We start from the raw sequence: 18,456 nt of genomic DNA on the forward strand, positions 1-18,456 counted from the left end.
CTCCAACCGTCTACCAAGTAACCTACGAGTTACAACAGGGCTCACTAAAACCAGCGTTTCAGAAGCTAAAGACTCTAAAACCTTGTAAAAGGTGACACAGCAAAACTCATCTCTTTTGATGGAGAGAGAAATGGTTCAAACTTCTACGGTCCTTTAAAGTTTTAATATATAATCACCTTTTGCCATACACAGTTTAGTAAAATGGAAAGTACTCTATAAAATTATACTTTATCAACATCTCTATCCACAGATCATGATTTGTTCCATGATTCCAAACAAATGTCTACATCATGGACATGGGGCCTGATCTATATAGACTATCAATACAATGTCACTAAAAACTTGATTTCTTCTTTCACTGAGGTGGCCATAGGCCAAAATCTGCATTATGGGCCTTATGGGCGTGTTTGAATGCCTCGGTTCTCAAATTCAAAATGATTATCAATCCCACAATCTAAAATACATGACCAGCTTGATATCAGATCCGAAGGCTAAAGATCCACTTTGAACTAAAACAGGGATTTGTTCGGGTCTCAACCTGTTGACAAATTGGTAAAGTGTTCTGCCTCTATTTGTTTTGGGTGAAGCCAATGTCACTTTGGTTTCAAAAGTGCAAGCTCATCCCACAACTCAGTTAGAGCATTGCAACACCCTCTAATTCTCATTTCTCCTTGTGTTATGGTTCTTATTTTGTCTTGTAAATTGCACACATGTGCAATATTTTTAAGCAAATATATGTGCTTAAAGTAATTCCAAGAGTCATGAGCATTCTCAAACTTAGCCAAACTAGAGCATTTTTTAATGTCAATGCTATTAATAAGCCATGGCATTATTTTTAAATGTTGGATCCTCCATTCTTTCCACTTTCTCTCATACTTGGCTATTGACTTAGTTTTCTCCTCTCTTAAAATCTCAACACTTCCCATTATCCATTTTGGTAAGAATAAACTTTGGCATAGATATCATTGGCATTTGACAGTTGAAACACAGCATGAGCATTGGCTCAATGATGTCAGTCGCTCATCTCTAGTTTACAACCTGATAGGTGACTCAGGGTCAGCCACCCTAGTAAATATGGTTCTCAATTATACACTACAGTCTACCTTAAATCTGGATCAGAAAAAAGTACAATAGAAATCCCAAGTCAGGCGCCCATGATTTGCAATTCGATCTAATTTTTACAAGAACCAAAAAAGAAAGTAAAGGTGTCTTCAAATTATTCCTCTTTAGAGTTCTCTATAATCTATGTCAACCACCAGCAGATTAACTTGCAACTTCTGTTGTTTCTAATACATATAGGGTTGAAAACGGGTCAGATTCAGGAAGCCAAATTTTCAAAATTTGCTTGTTCCAGATCCAAACCAATCTGACTTCCCAATGTATTTAGGATCCGAAATCCAATCAGATTGCAACCCATATATATTACAGGGTTCTATCAACTGCTGAGGGCAGGTTATTACAAGCATCATCATCAATAGCAATGCCTTCCCATGAAAGGGCATCAACTAAAAGCACCAACTCAACATGCAATCAACATGGATTCACCAGATTTCCCAACATGGATGCATAATTACAAACAAAAAAAATAACTTGTTTTTCCATGAACAGATCAAAATTTTGATGATCAAAGGACCTCCATTTAAATCAGTGCAGGCACTTGTTGGAGAATACCTTGTCAAATCATTAGCAGCTTTAGCAAAGAACCTTCACACCAGCCTGCTTTCAAAGATGAATAAGGCAAAATGAAAATATAGTTTAAATTCTTCGTCAACAAAAACTTAAACAAAGATCTAAAAACATGAATACTCGGATGTCTTCTGCAAGTAAAAAGCGGTCCAGATGGCACATTATCAGAGAAGCCTGAGGCTATAAGAGAAATCTAGAGATCAGTAATATGAGATTAGCAGATAAAAAGTGAGAATCAAACTTACAAGAAGCTTTCCACTTTAAATAGGAAGGCTGGTACAGCAGTTCTCAGCAATCCTTCTCTGTTAGTGGCAAATAAATAGAGTAAGACTCTGTTATAGCAATAAACAAGATCACATGAATGTGAATGTCAGTAACCATAGAATGGCTTTAATGAAGTTATACCTATTGAGAGGCAACATTTCTGTGGGCCTTGAATGATAGGATCACATTCCATGCCACAGCAATCACATTTGCAGCAAGTACCTGCTTGACAATCAAGGAGCAGCATAATTGAGAGAGAGAGAGGCAAAGGTAAACCACAAATGCTAATGAACTATGGGTATGTTTGGTTGTATTTTTGAAAAGTGAAAATACTGTTCAAAAGAGATTCATTTTCAAAATCTCATGAGATTTCAAATCTCATGAGAAAGTGAATCTCACACAAATGAGATTCAAGTGAATCTCACACAAATGAGATTCACCTTATAAATCTCACTTTTGGGTTTTGTGCCAACTCACTTTTTATGAGGTTTGATTTTGGGGTTCTGTGCCAAAAAAGTTTTATGTTTAGTTGCTTTGGGGGTACTGTTCAAATGAGATTCACTTTTTAAAGTGTATTAGGAAGTGAATCTCATGTGATCGAACCAAATGTACCCTATATGTGGAATGAGAGAGAAGCAAAGGTAAACCACAAATGCTAATGAACTATATGTGGAGAGAGAGAGAGAGAGAAGCAAAGGTAAACCACAAATGCTAACGAAGTATATAGGACTTCAAGAGGAAAAAACAAAAGCTAATAGCTGCTGCATAACCACAATGACCTTCCAAAATTCTTCAAACCCAGCAATGATATGAAATTATTATTTCTGGGGAAAACACTGCAACCAAAATAATTTTGTAACCAACATATCAGCTAGAAAATAATTTTGTTCATCTTGGTTGCTCGAAGTCTCGAACTGTCAAGAACAGAGCCAAGGTGGTCATAAATCATTGTGGAATTATCTTAGTTTTAGCCAAAGGGAAAATACAGACAGCATATTCATGAGCAGTGAAAGCACTCATTTTAAAACATACCTCATATAATTAGAACATCACATGAAATGATGACAAAATGTAGGATTACTCACAAGACCACTAGCTGATGGAAAATGTGTGAGTTCCATGCACATATATATGTATAGACACACACATGACAACACAAACACACAGGGAAGAAACATCAAAGATACTCTTATTTCCCAACATAATGGTGCATCAGAGTTCAACCAAGTACCAAATGGTGCAGGAACTCGATGTTTGATAAGCATGACTTCAAATGATTAATGGTTGCAGATGCACATGCACGTAAACACACAAGAAATATCAAAGATACTTTTATTTTCCAAAATAGTGGTGCATCAGATTTGGTCCAAACATCAACACAAGAACATTCACTTGATAAGCCTGCAATCAGGTGATTAAACAATAAAGTGGACTTATAATGAAAGTAGTAAGCAGCAACACAATATGCAAATAAGTTAAAATCTGAGTCTATCCAAGACATTTCATGCCAGAAGGGCATCTTTCCCACCTGGAATTTCTGAGGAACATATAAGAAATTGAGAAATTGGAAGGGTATCCATAGTTGCCAATTTGCCACAACCGCAGAAAACCACTCCTGAAACCAATAGTACAAAGTGAAAAGTCACATGAATAAAAGATCAGGAAAGTGCACATACATAATATAAATCTGCAAGGGCAATGTAACCTGGCGAAGCTTTGGCAGGACTTCTGAAGGCCTTCCTTCTAAGGTCACAAGTGTGGAGAAGAAGAGCCCAATAAAGAGAGGAGAGAAAATGAACTATAACAGGCACAAGACCATAAGTTTTGCCAATATTCATCTTAAATCAAGCTTGTAACCTTCTGTGGGCAACAAAGAAAAAGCAAAAAAGAATGAAGAAACTATTACCTGATCAAGCAGAAGACGCAAAAATGCACCTGATCCTCCAGGAAGAGATACCATCTTACTCAGAGATAAATACCTAAAATGTCAAATATTTCAAGTGAATTACACAAATATCTAATTCACATAAGGGGAGAGAGAGAGAGAGAGGGACAAGCACACACACACACACACACACACACACACACACACACACACACACACACACACATATATATATAGAAAGAGATTTCAAACATAGATTATCATCCACATATCCAGCATTTTTCTCCTTGAAAAGTCAAGATGGGGAATAACCGCCCACTGGATTTCAATAAGACAACCATTGAGTATGCTGAAACATTTCAATTAAATAGTGCAAATGAATATGTTGGTCAATAAATGGAGAAAATAAGGACCAACTCAAAAAAGGCCAGAAACTAATTGTCCATGAACATAGAAGCATGTAGTCCATTTTTCCTCCGAACAAACAACGAAAAGACGACGATTCCTTTAGGGGGGAAGCATAACTCGTAATCACAACTAAGAAATACATGTCTGTTAGAAAAAAATGATAAAAAAAGGATAGCAGATCATTCATGTGCTTGCTACAAAAGCTTCAATTATATTTCTTGGGAAAGAGCATATGGTGAAACAATCACTTCAAAGAAAGATTTCTTGAAATAGTTCACTACAGTAATATGTACAGGACATTGCACCTAAAATAACACTTGGCAGATCAATCCATAAAACTTCTAACATGCTTTAATCCTCTAGATACCAGGATAAGTTTTTGAATATCAAATTGAAGTTCCAATTTACACCCATACTATATATATATATATATGGAGGATGACAAATACCAATTGCACCATGCCAAATTACATCTTGCTGTTTACACTTCCAATTCATTTCTCTATTTTAAGGCTTCAATTTTGCTTCAGAACCATCTAAGATTTAAATGCAAATTATTAATTTCAATGATGTTGTATATTGATAAACTTAGTTCATGCAATTTTGCATGGAACACATCATAATGGAACATATTAAGAACTCTTAGTCATTATAATCTACTTTGTGCAATTAAACATACATGTCATTGCTTTAGTTTTTTGGTTTCTATTGCATGTGCCAGGCATCATCTCAAATGTTAAGAAAAACTTGGTGTAGAGGCCAACAAGGAATGTGTTAAATTGTACATATGTAAATATATATTCTTTTCTTCTTTCTTTTTATTTTTATTTTTGGCTGTTTTTGGACTTAGTCAAACTAAGTTGACTAAGCCCCCAACAGCTAGATTTCTAGCCGTTCGGAGTGGTCCTCTCTCTTTTTCTTTTGGCTCTCCTTCCCCTCTCTCCTCTCCTCTCCTCTCTTGTGTATATATAGGGGTCTTAAGTATGCATTTTGCATATTTATGATGATTCAATAAAATATTATTCTTTTATATTGAGAGCCTTCTTATGTGTACCACCTTGTGGGATTTGTGAGTGTGTTCCTTACAGAACACTTGTGTGTTGTTCATTTGATATTGGTGAACACTTTGGTTCGTGATTGAAGGCTATTTGATTATTTACAGAATGAAGATGAAATTTCTTTAAAAAAATGATGTGCCTACTAAACATAAGTGGAGAACAAAAGGTAAGTTGCAATGTGTATGGTCAAGCTTTTGCAAGGCCCGCGATTGTTCTCTCTTGTTGATGAGTTAAATATGAATTTTCGCAAACAGAAAGATAACCATTTTTTGCAGAAATCCCATTATGCTCATAGGAGCACCAATAATTTCAAGAGCAAAACAAGCTACACGCATGCATCAGGTGCCAGAGGACCCCCTATTTAATTCCAGATATTTCAGGCAGAAAAGCAGATTGAACAATGCTTCACTAACAATTGACATTGAAACTCCAATTATTTTATGTCATCTTCACAGCAAACTTTAACATGGAAACAAATCTCATGAAGCATGCAATAATTCCATGAATTATATAAAACGGGGATCACAGCAACACCCACATAATTACCAGAAATGAAGTGTCGGGCCCACCAGCACCATCCCCAAGAAAGTAAACAGAAAGGTCCGTTTCAGATCCCATTTAGACACATGTTCTATCAGCAACTGGCATAACAAAAAATAACTGAACAAGAGTTTGAACACATGAAATGGAGTCATCTGCACTATGACCTGAACAACTTTTTGCTCAACAGGAATTGATGGTACAAAACTCATGACAAAGAAGATTATTCTTGAACTGCAAATAAAAATTTCACAGCATGCCGGTGTTTTCAGATTAATGTAAGTGTCACTGCATTTTACTAAACCGTTGATTGCATACTTTTGACTTGTAGCATGGACGCATTAGAGGTAATTTCAGATAAGCCAACCAAAATCTAAACAATTTGAAAATATCTCACCCAATGTTGTGAATAGTGTTGAAGCGTAGCGAGGTGCAATGCCCGCTCATGAAGTGAGGAGTAAAGCCTAAGCTTCACAAAAAAATATTAAAAAATAAAAAATAAAAAATGCATCATTTATGTGTCAATTTTTTGAACTGCAAAAGCAACCAAAAAAAACTAAGATGGATGTAATATTTATGAACAAATTGAAAACGTATCAATTTTAATAAGAAACCATCAAGAAAATCACCATTGCACAACTTCTCAATGATGGAGGAGTGTAGAGCCTGATTTCTACACTGATATAAATCCCTAATTTCTGCAAAAAATTTTGGAGGGCAGTTTTATAAGTTTACAAAAAAATAAGTTGCCCTACACTCCTTGTATTTAAAGAAGGAAATTTGTCTTTGTAATGTGTGGAATTTCAATCACAATAGTGGATCTCAATGCCACCATGAACGTAGGCAACTCTTGCCGTAAAATCCTTGTTCTTTGTGTGGTTGTTTTCTTTCTCTTCTTCCTGTTTTTGTTTCTTTGACCCATCGACAGTGCAATCTATCGATAGTGTGTTGAGCCATTCCCTAACACCCAATTTATATTTTCACCACACAGTTTGGACAATAAAGGGAAGCAACCATTATAACAGTATGCATGTCCAAATTCTTTCAAGTGTCCATCCAAGTCATCAGATGTCAATAACCTCTTATTATTTTACTATTTTACACATATCATAACTACTCAAAAAGTAGAAATGTAACAAATTCCATGATGTTTACTACAAGTGTAGAGAGATGCACCGAACCCTAGGTAGAGAGAGATAGAGAGAGAGAGAGAGAGACGGCTGCACAGAAAGAATAACACGTTAATTCACATTAGGGTTGCTCTCTATGTTAAATAGAGAGAGGCCAAAAGAATAAATTACATCTAAGTCCCTTATTAAATACAAATTTCAAATAACCTCCAAACTAAGAAGATTTAAACTTAAACCACCTATTCTCAACACTCCCCCTCAAGCTGGAGCATAGATATCAATCATGCTCAGCTTGTCACAACATTTTGAGAAATTTGGTCTAGCAAGGGGTTTTGTAAACATATCTGCAACTTGATCTTCCGACTTTAGATATTTGGTAGTGATATGTCCAGCTTGAACCATATCTCTTACATAGTGGCAATCAACCTCAATGTGCTTTGTTCTCTCATGAAAGACAGGATTGTTCACTATATATGTTGCAGCCTTGTTATCACACATCATGGTCATAGGAGAGGAAACCTTCACCTGAAGATCATGAAGAACAGTACGAACCCACATCAATTCAGCAGTTGTTTGGGCCATAGCCCGATATTCTGATTCTGCACTCGGCCTAGAAACCACATTTTGTTTCTTACTTCTCCAAGAAATCAAGTTGTCTCCCAGAAACACACAGAATCTTGTGGTAGATTTCCTATCCACTACAGATCCTACATAGTCAGCATCAGAATAGGCCACTATCTTCAGAGTTCCACCTTTCCTGAACAATAACCCTTTTCCAGGAGAAGATTTTAGATATCTAAGAATCATAATAACTGTATTCCAGTGTACCTCAGTTGGTTTGTCCATAAACTGGCTAACTTTGCTTACTGCTAAAGCAATATTCGGCCTAGTCACAGTTACATACAGTAGCTTCCCTACTAGGGAGCGATAGCTTTTGCTATCAACCGGTTTTGACCCTTCTTCAAACAACTGAACTTTATGGTCCATGGAAATATTTGTTGGTTTAGCTCCCAACATTCCTGTTTCCTTTAATAAGTCAAGAACATACTTTCGTTGAGACAAAACCATCCCTTCACGACTCCTGGCAACTTCTATACCCAGAAAATACGTGAGTGAACCAAGGTCCTTTGTAACAAAGTGTTTTTGAAGATGAGCCTTTGTGGCTTTAATAGCTTTCACATCATCTTCTGTAAGAATGATGTCATCCACATATACCACCATAACAACTATGCCAAAGCTAGTTTTCTTGATAAATAGTGTATGATCGGTTGCTGACCTATTAAAGCCAAAGCGTGACATCACTTCAAACAACTTTTGAAACCATGCACGAGGACTTTGTTTCAAGCCATAAATCGTCTTTCTCAATCTACACACCTTCTGACACTCTCCCTCAACCTCGAATCCTGGAGGTTGTTGCATGTAAACGGTCTCAGATATATCCTCATATAGAAATGCATTTTTCACATCTAATTCGTACAAGCTCCAGCCATGATGAACAACTACTGAGAGAACAAGACGAATGGTACTCATCCGTGCAACAGGAGAAAAGGTTTCAAAGAAATCAATACCATATGTCTGAGTATACCCTTTTGCTACTAATCTGGCCTTGTACCTTTCAATAGAACCATCAGATTTGTACTTTATTGTATATACCCATTTACATCCAACAATGTCAGCATCTGCTGGAGAATCAACTAGATCCCATGTATGCTGAGATACTAAAGCATCCATTTCTTCTTGCATAGCCAACTTCCAGCGATTATCAAGCTCTGCCTGCTGATAGTTCAGAAGAATAGTTTCAGCAGATAAGGCTGCAATAAAAGACTTCATCTGATTTCCAATTTTGGCATCGAAGACAAAATGAGATACGGGATATAAGGTACATTGTCGTGTCCCCTTTGGTAGAGCAATAGGCATGTTATCATCATCATGAAGATCACTATTGTCAGTAGAACTTACCTCAGGGGAAGAAGAAGATGAAGGCACTTGCGGAGGTGGAGCTCTACGCACATATACCAATGGAGGATTATGAAATCTGGAAGAGGATGAAGTTTGGTTCGGTAATGAGGGCACGGATTCCAAAGGAAAAGGAGGTATAGGTAATGGAAAAGACTCAGCTGGATCAACCTACAGTGGGGAACCGGTACTAGAGTAATATGGAGTGGATTCCAAGAAAGATACATCTGCACCTATGTGACAGGGACTCGGCAAAACATATGCTGCACCCGCGTCGACGCGATGCGGGTGCGTGTGCTGATGCGGCATCGGGTGCGGTCAACACGACCCTGGGTGCGGTCAACGCACCCAGGGTCATTTTTGTCCACGATTTGGGAGTAAAAAAAAATCCCCGATGAAAAGGAGGATTAGGGCAAAAAAAAAATTGCCCTAATCTCTCCTCTCTCTCCTCCCCCTGAGCTCGAGCTCTCTCCCAGCTCCGCCTCCCAGGCTCCTCCTCTCCTTTCGCAGGTATGCACCCTCTCTCACTCTCTTCTTGGGTCGGCAGGGGAGGGGCTGAGCCCCCCCTGCTCCCTCGTTTTTCGGCACAGGAGGGTTTTTTTTGGGTCGACAGGGAAGGGGCCGAGCCCCTCCCCCATCTGTTGTTTTTTTTGGGTCGACAGGGGAGGGGCCGAGCCCCTCCCCCATCTGTTTTTTTTGGGGGGGGGTCGACAGGGGAGGCGCCGAGCCCCTCCCCCATCTGTTTTATTTTTTGGGTCGACAGGGGAGGGGCCGAGCCCCTCCCCCATCTGTTTTTTTTTTTTGGTCGGCAGGGGAGGGGCCGAGCCCCTCCCCCGTCTATTTTTTTTTGGGTCGGCAGGGTAGGGGCTGAGCCCCCCTGTTAGAAAGTGGCTTTGAATACATTAGGTTCAATAATGAACTCATCCACATGCACATGAAGTGCAAATAAACTCATTAAAGGGAACAACACAAGCACATCATGTGCTAATACATAAACCCATAAAAAGGGGTAAATATGACATAAAGTCATAAGTTGAATATTATTGACGAAAAAGGAAGAAGGCGGTAAAAACCCCATACAATGGAGCATAAGTTCCTCAAAGGAGTTGAGAAATACAAGGGGGGAGACCCCTATTTATAACACAAGAGAGGAGCCACAAAGGGGGCTCCCAAAGGAGTCGTTGGGAGGCCCCAACGGTCACATTTGTGACCGTTGGGGGCTCCCCAACGACTCTTTGGGGAGCCTCCCTAGGTGGCGCAAACCCAAAAAAGAGAAAAATAACGAAAGAAAAAATAAAAATAAATTACAAATATATTCTGAATGGAATATGCGTAAAACTGTGAAATGTCTAAACTACCCCTATGCCTATAAATAGAGAAATATATATTTTATATATATAATTAGGATAATACATATGCATATATACCATATATGAATATGTATTATACTTTATATATATAAAATATATATAATATTACAAATGTTGAATGATACATTTTAACACCCCCCCCCTCTGTTTTCAGCAAAGGAGGGGCCGAGCCCCCCTCGCTATCGCTCTCTTGTTGGGTTGGCAGGGGAGGGGCTGAGCCCCCCCCTCTCCCTGTGTTTTCGAATTGATTTGAAAATTATAATGTATTTTTTTTGTGTGTTTTCAGGATAAAAATGATGGATAAAGGGAAAGGACTTGCGTCATCCTCATCCCAACATGTGAGTTCTGCTGCTAGTTTTGCTGATAGTTGCAGTGGGATTGATGATGTGGGGCCACTATGGGTACATGTAGATAAACTTGCAAAAACTGGAGAAGGAGGTGGTGGAAACAAGAGATTTTGATGCAAGCTCTGCGAAAGAGATTTTGTTGGGTCTTACACAAGAGTGAAGGCTCATTTGTTAAAGATACCAGGACATGGCATTTCAGCTTGCAGAAAAGTTGATGAGGCAATGCGAAGACAATACAAGAAAATACAAGAAGAATATGAGAAGAGAAAGGCAATGGCCGATTCTTCTACAGTCAGTGTGTCATTTGCAAGCCACCAAGAAGATGCTGAAAAAAAAAAAGAAAAGTCAATGTAGGAGGTAGAGGAACGATACAAGCAGCATTCAATACATATGGAAGCGAAGAATTGGATAGAAAAGTTGGGAGGTATTTTTATTCTGGTTCACTCCCATTTAATGCGGCTAGAAATCCTTATTGGAAGGATTTAGTAACATCCTTGGCAAATTGTAATTTGAGTGGTTATGTGCCTCCAAGTTCAGAAAAAATACGAACCACACTTCTTGCAGAAGAGAGGGCAAATGTGGAAAGGTTGCTAGAAATTAAAAAATATTCATGGGAGCAAAATGGAGTTTCCATTGTGTCTGATGGATGGACAGATATTCAAAGGCGTCCATTAATCAATTTCATTGCTTGTTCGCTTAGTGGCCCAATATTCTTGAAAGCAGTTGATGCATCTGGGAATATAAAAATGCAGAGTATTTGAAGGGATTGTTTATAGAAGTGATAAAAGAAGTGGGTGATCAGAAAGTGGTATAAATCATTACAGACAACGCTCCAGTTTGTAAAAGTGCAGCATTGAGTTTGGAGAGTGAGTACCCTCATATTTTTTGGACTCCCTGTGTAGCACACAGCTTAAATCTAGCCCTAAAGAGTATATGCAACCCCAAAGAAGAAAATTCACAAGCATATGCTTTATGTTCATGGATTGAAGATTTAGAAAGAAATGTCAAAAGCATTAGGAATTTTGTTGTTAACCACCATCGTGCTAATGCTATATTTAATAGGCATTCTGATTTGAAATTGTTGAATGTCGCTAAAACACGTTTTGCGTCCATCATTATGATGATGAAGAGGATTAAAAGAGTGAAGAATGCTTTGATTAACATGGTGACTGATGAAAATTGGACATTCTATCGTGTTGATGATGATATGAAGGCTAAAGAAATTAAAAAATCCATTCTTGATGATGAGTTTTGGGACAGAGTGGTATACTTCCTTCAATTTACGCAACCTATTTGGGAAATGTTAAGAGAAGTTGATAAGGATGAGCCCATGCTTCACAGAGTTTATGAAATGTGGGATAATATGATTGAAAAAATACAAGTTATAGTTTTCATGCATGAAGAAAAAAATCCTGCATTGGATGATTCGAATTTTTTTAATCATATTCATTCAATTTTAGTCAGAAGATGGGATAGAAGCAGCACTCCTTTGCATTGCATGACACATTCTCTTAATCCAAAATATTATGCAAATAAGTGGCGGGCTGGTGGTATTGGTCGTGTCCCTCCAAATTTAGATCCAGAGCTATCAAGACATAAAAATATGTGTATGACAAGACTTTTTCCAGAAGCATATCTTCTACATCAAGTCACACAAGAGTTTGAAAAATTTTCATCTTCGAGATTATATGCACCGGCATTATTCGCGAGAGAAGAAGATAATATAGATTTTATCACATGGTGGTCAACATTTGAATCAGAAACACCTCTTCTGCAACGTCTTGCATTAAGATTGCTATCGCAGCCTGCTAGTTCATCTTGTTGTGAAAGAAATTGGAGCACATATTCTCAAATCCACAACACGATGAGAAACAAACTCACCAGCAAGCGTGCAGAGGATTTAGTATATGTTCATTCAAATCTTCGATTACTTTCGCGAAGCAATGATGAATACAGGTACTAATTTGCTCTCTTAGTTATTTGATTATTTCTTAGTTTTCATTTAAATATACTTGTATTGTATTTATCATTTCCAAATTGGGTTTATAATGCAGACAAAGAACATCCAAATTTTGGGATGTAAACCCAGAAGAGTGTGACTTCGAGGGAGAACATGAATTCAACGTAACAAACATGGATTTAGCTGAGCCCAGTATTCCTTCTAATGATGCAATTGATGATGAAGAAGAAAATTATTAGCATCCATTACTTCATCAGGATATACTTTGGTATGTAATTTAGTTCTTTTATGCAATACTTATTTGATTGATATTTAGGTCGATTTATGTAATTGCTTTACTTATTTGATTGATAATTTGATATTTAGGTTGATATACTGCATGCATGATGAATCATATTATGAGTTTATGACAATGTTTACTGTTAAATGTTAAACTGTTAAAACTTCAAAATTATATATATATATATATATAATTTTTTTTTTACATTTTTGCCCCTGCCGCACCCCCGCACCCGAGTTTTTTGGAAGTGCCGAATCCCCGCACCCGCGCCCGCACCCGCACCCATGTGACATAGATCTGCACTAATATACTCTCGGCGAGAAATAGGATCATAACATCGATATCCCTTTTGATTTTTGGGATAACCTATAAATATGCATTTTGTAGCTTGAGCAGCTAATTTATCACGGTCAGGGCCAAATTTGTGTACGAAACAAACACATCCAAATATTTTGGGCGAGAAAGAGAAGAGTAGGGTATTGGGTTTTAGGATATGTAATGGAATTTAATCACCCAAGGAAACACCATCATCACAGAAAAATATTATAACAGGAAGTGATACCTACCAGCAAGCATGATCATTGGCCAATACCTTAGTTGTCATGGGCACTAGGCGTAGTGATCATGCATAATATATACATTCTATATGCATGATTTTGTGTGAAATGAGCATTAAAAACCCATGTTTAACTAATGTTTGGCATGGTCCTGCAGGGTACTCATTGATTTCAATTAAATAGAAAAATAAACAAGTGTTGACCCACTTGAGTATTTTAGCAAAATTTAGTTTTTACCAAAAGGGTTTTAGAATATAGTTTTGAAAAAAAAGAGGTTTTATGAATTTGTTGAAAATTTGGAAAGTGTTTTAAAAAAATGTCCTAAACACTTGCTAAAACCTAATTGAACCTTATAAATAATAGAGATTAGAGAGAGGGGGGCATCTTTCCCTCTTGGAATGCATGCCTCTCTCTCTCTCTCTCTCTCTCTCTCTCTCTCTCTCTCTCTCTCTCTCTCTCTCTCTCTCTTTAACCCTTTTCTTTTTCCTCTCTCTTCCTTTTTCCTTGCCGGCGTCTTCTTCTTTTCCTCAGAGGTTTTGCGCGACGTGCAATCATCGTGGAAGACCGCTTTGCTCTCCCCACTCCGTTGGAAGCGACCCCAGGTACGTCTATTCTCCCCCTTCTCTTTAAGTTTTTGTTTCGCGTAGTTGCTGCATAGGTTATATTCATTTTTTTAGATTATTTTCTGCACAACAGTTTAATTGCTTTTACTTGTTGGAAAAGAAAAAAAATTATATTTCTAAGTTTTTTTTCCTGCTGATCAGATCAGATCAGATCAGCCTATGATCTGCCATTAGCAGTGGGCTCGACCTGAGATCGACAACCCTGATCTGACCTGCAGTTCTATCAGGCCAGATCGGGCTACTTATGCTTAATTGACTCAATCAGGTCAAACCAACCAAGGCAGTCCAGTTTTTTATTTTTATTTTTTTAGATTTGAGTTGGCAGCAGCAGACTATCCCTGATCTGCTGCCAGTCAGTGTGTCAGTCGGCTGCCAGCCGAAGCCCAACGCAGACCCATTCAGGCAGCCAATCTGCCAGTTTAGCCCAGCCTGCCATCAACGAGTTCAGATCCCGAACTGCGTTATTTTTTTGTTGTTGATCTGTTGATGTGCAGCAGACCTGCTGGTCAAGTCTGCCAAACACCAAACCAGGCCTGATCTCGGATCCATCCAGTCTAGCGCAGCCCGATCAAGCATGCGATCAGGTCTGCCAGTGCACTCAGGTTGTTGATCTGTAGCTGATCAGTCCCCTGATCAGCTAGTCCAGCCCGATATTTCTTGTATGTTTGACCTGCAAATCCGACCAGATGACCAGGCCAGATCTGGATCATCTGATCAGCAGCCGAATCTGTCCCACCCGATTACACATTTTGAGTCATCTGATCCGCAGATGAGATCCTATAGGGGGCACGGCTGAATTTGATTCAAGTGCTTTAACAACTTTTTTTTTGTTAGCTTACTATTAGATTAGTGGGTTATTGATTTTCTAGTTTAGATTTTTCTTTTCATTAGGATTAGACACATTTAAATCTTTTATTCTGAGATTTTCTTTATTTCCTACAACTAACATTAGCTAGATTAGGGAATCTTGTATTTCGTTTGTTTTGTGGTTTTGTATTTTGTAGGTGGGTTCATGCTTATTGACTAGAACGTGATAGCAAGGGTCATGCCCGTGCGAACAAGGGAAGCTAGATCGTGAGCGAAAAGAGCCCTGCAGATTTTTGCTTTTATTTATTTTTATTTTTTAGGGTCACATGCCATTTAATTTATTTGGGGTTGTAATAATTTTTACTTCTCGAACCTCTGTAATACGGTAGCACGATTTATTTACATTTCCTTTAAGGCAATAAAGTTCGTTCTTGTGTGGAGTACAAAAGTTATAAACTCGTTCCCTGAATTCGACCCGGACTTCACCACTAGTGTGAACTGGTTAATTTAAGATTTGATGCACAATTTTCACTAACAATTTTATTGAAAAATCCCTTTTTAAAATACTTTCAAGAAAAGTTGCATCACGTAGCCTAGGCGGTAAGTCCCTAAAAAGGGCTATGCAGCTTAAGCAGTACCCAAAATAATAAAAAAATATAAAAAAACATAATAAGAAACATGTATACAACATAAAATCAATCAATAATAAGCAATAGACAAATAATATGTTGTGGAACACCGTAAAATAATTATATTACATAACCTTAACCTGCTTAAACAAAATAAGAATAAATTAATGATTGAATAAACAAACCATACAACTAATAATGTGAATGAACAATAGCCAAAAAATAAAATCATGTATACAAAAAAATTAGCAACCACAGTAGACATAATCCAAACAATAGTCAAATAATGTCTTTTTCTTCTTCTCAATAATAGATATAATACAAGCAATAGACAAATAATATATCTTCTTATTTTTCTTATCCTTCTCAACAATAGACATAATACAAGCAATAGACAAATAACATTTCTCTTTCTTCTTCTTCTTCTTCTTCTTCTTCTTCTCGAAGAACAAGAAGACATATGATGTCCTAAAAAAAAAAAGCCTAGGCGGCACTATAGGACTCCACTGCCCAGACCTAGTCGCCCAGGCAGTGGGTCTACGCCTAGGTCACCTAGGCGGCGGCACCGTCCTTAACAACTAAGGCCAGTACATATGCGCGCACACACACACATATAAAGAGAGAGCATGCTATATGTGTGTGCACATGTAAATATATAAATATATAGAGAGAGAGAGAATAATGAAAGCATGTTAAGTGGTTTTTTCAATATTTTGTTGTATTTTTAAATTTTTGCCGTACACCTTGTGATCTACACGCTTGACTTTATAGGGATCAGCTATTAAAGCATTCAATTACGATACATGAGTAGGTTGTTATGATTGGAAAATCAACTGTATAAAATCTTCATAAATTTTCGAAGCTCCAAATAATTTTTTCATCAAAAAACATGATCATGATGTCAATTTCTAGTAAATAGACCATGTCTAATACATCTATGATGTCAGAATTGTGAAAAAAACACTAATAAAACCTATTTAGCATGCTCTCTCTCTCTCTCTCTCTATATATATATATATATATATATATATATATATATATATATACTATCCTTGTGAACCGCTGCCTATGGGGCTTTTGAAGGGTTGGTTTTTCATGTTTTTCTCCAAATGTGTTCCACGTGTTTGATTTTATAGGAATCAACTATTGAAACATTTGATATCAACCTGCAGGTAGGTTTTTTAAGGTTTGAAAATTGCCAGTGTAAAATTTTTATAAATACCATAAATATTCAAGGATTAAAAAATCATGTTTTTTTAATGAAAAAACGCAATCCAAGTTTCGTTTCTTAGCAAATCGATCATGCCTGCGGTTAGATTAAAAAAAAACAACTTGGAATCCCCCCTTTCGGTCATTGTAGGCTGCTCTCTCTCTCTCTCTCTCTCTCTCTCTCTCTCTCTCTCTCTCTCTATATATATATATATATATATATATATATATATATATATATATATGATTGGAGGACATGGCGTTGGATAGAAATGATTGGAGGAAAAGGATTCATGTGGAAGACCCAAAATGAATTTCTTTTTTGGTTCATATCGCTGACCCCAATTGTTTTGGGATGAAGGCGTAGTTGTTGTTGTTGTTTGTTGTTTATATATATATATATATATATATATATATATATATATATATATATATATATATATATATATATATATATATATAGCGTGGTGAGCAATGCACGCGCGTGCGCACACATATTATTCGTGAGTATGGAGTGCACACAAGTTTTCACCAAATTTTATTTTTTAAAATGGTGACCGTACACGTGTGTTCTACTTCTACATTGTTGAATTGGAAGGGATCAGCTCTTGAGTCATCTGATTCCGACACTTAATCCGGCTTTTTTTATGTGTTGAAAACTCAATGGCCCATAATGTCTTAAATTTGAAACATTGTAAAATCGTGATTTTTTGTCGAAAAAACACGATCCAAAAAACACAACAATTGTTGCAAAGAAATCGGCGAAATAAAAAAGAACAAAAACTGATTGAAAAAAAAACTATGACTGACCTGGCAGATCGAATCCCCGATGAAGGTCAACAGAGCAGAAGTCAATGCCTTGGTCAACACCGGAGATTCCTCAAGAAGCCTCAAATACCTAAAAAATTACCGTCATGATTATCAAGGAAGAAATTTTGGATTAAAAAATAAAATAAAATAAAATAAATGAAAAACCAAACCGATTACCAAGACAGAAACGAAGGAGCTCTCCGACCACCATCATCCCCACCACTCGGACCACTCCCACCTGACCCACCTGACCCGGACCCGGACCCAGAACCCGAATCCGACCCACCACTACCGCTATCGCTTGCAGCCCTAAACCACCGACCAAGGAATCGGCCGGAATATCGCCGAGAGAAATCGGAAACCCTAAAATGGCTCCGGTGCGGTGCAGCGCCGGAACCGGTCAAGATTCCACCGGAAAGGGAAGGAAGTCGGGTCCTGTGGCCGGTGTATACGCCGGAATTCAGCGGGTTTTCGGCGGTGCAGCGGAATAGCGGAGTAGGGTTTGCGGCCGAAGGGCGAAGCGGGAGACCGGCGGAGATGAGCCGGCGATACGACGTGGCCGGATGGACGGCCGTTATTTGCCTGCCGGATGGGAGATTGACGGCCCTCATCGCTCGCGAGGTTGAAAATAGTTTCGAGCGGGAGAGGTCTTCTTTGTTTTACGATGAAGCGGCGACGGAGAACTCGCGCAACTGGTGCTGGCCCGCTAGGGCTATCAATGGGTCGGTTCTGACACGCGTCCAACCCGATGTAGAAAAGGCCCAGAACGAATCTTGCCTTTACGGTTACACAGAAGTAAATGGTTCGGATTCAGGTCAGATATCCGACCAAATTTTGAAACTGATTACTCCCATTCGGTAGCAAAATTCCGATCCTAACGATAATCAGATCCAGAATCGGTATATATCACATCTAAATCCAAATGTAACTGGATCTG

General features: G+C 38.0%; 1 protein-coding gene across 2 annotated transcripts; it reads right to left on the minus strand.

Annotated features, from left to right (window-relative positions):
• Positions 1-1,389: 1,389 nt before the first annotated feature.
• On the minus strand, positions 1,390-18,207 carry LOC149826898 (protein sym-1-like). Of its 2 annotated transcripts, none has more exons than XM_090020162.1 (9): positions 17,697-18,207; positions 17,520-17,607; positions 5,848-5,942; positions 3,857-3,929; positions 3,656-3,748; positions 3,479-3,565; positions 2,092-2,172; positions 1,932-1,988; positions 1,390-1,716 (listed from the first exon to the last, which is right to left on the minus strand). In XM_090020162.1, exons 1-7 carry the CDS (start codon positions 18,128-18,130, stop codon positions 2,092-2,094), a joined length of 951 nt encoding a protein of 316 aa, XP_089876288.1. In that variant the 5' UTR covers positions 18,131-18,207; the 3' UTR covers positions 1,390-1,716; positions 1,932-1,988. The 2 variants fall into 2 exon arrangements, with proteins under 2 accessions (XP_089876288.1, XP_089876289.1); XM_090020163.1 differs by having other exon boundaries at positions 1,390-1,719.
• Positions 18,208-18,456: the final 249 nt, after the last annotated feature.

This window comes from Nuphar pumila, chromosome 10 (assembly GCF_984573655.1).
Source record: "Nuphar pumila chromosome 10, dmNupPumi1.hap1.1, whole genome shotgun sequence".
Lineage (NCBI taxonomy): Eukaryota > Viridiplantae > Streptophyta > Magnoliopsida > Nymphaeales > Nymphaeaceae > Nuphar > Nuphar pumila.

Coding starts and splice junctions, on each gene's coding strand:
- LOC149826898 (XM_090020162.1), bottom strand. CDS start 18,130: ATGAGGGCCGTCAATCTCCCATCCGGCAGGCAAATAACGGCCGTCCAT. Junction 17,608..17,696: donor GCTCCTTCGTTTCTGTCTTG/GTAATCGGTTTG, acceptor GTAATTTTTTAG/GTATTTGAGGCTTCTTGAGG. Junction 2,173..3,478: donor ATGTTCCTCAGAAATTCCAG/GTGGGAAAGATG, acceptor ATTGTCAAGCAG/GTACTTGCTGCAAATGTGAT.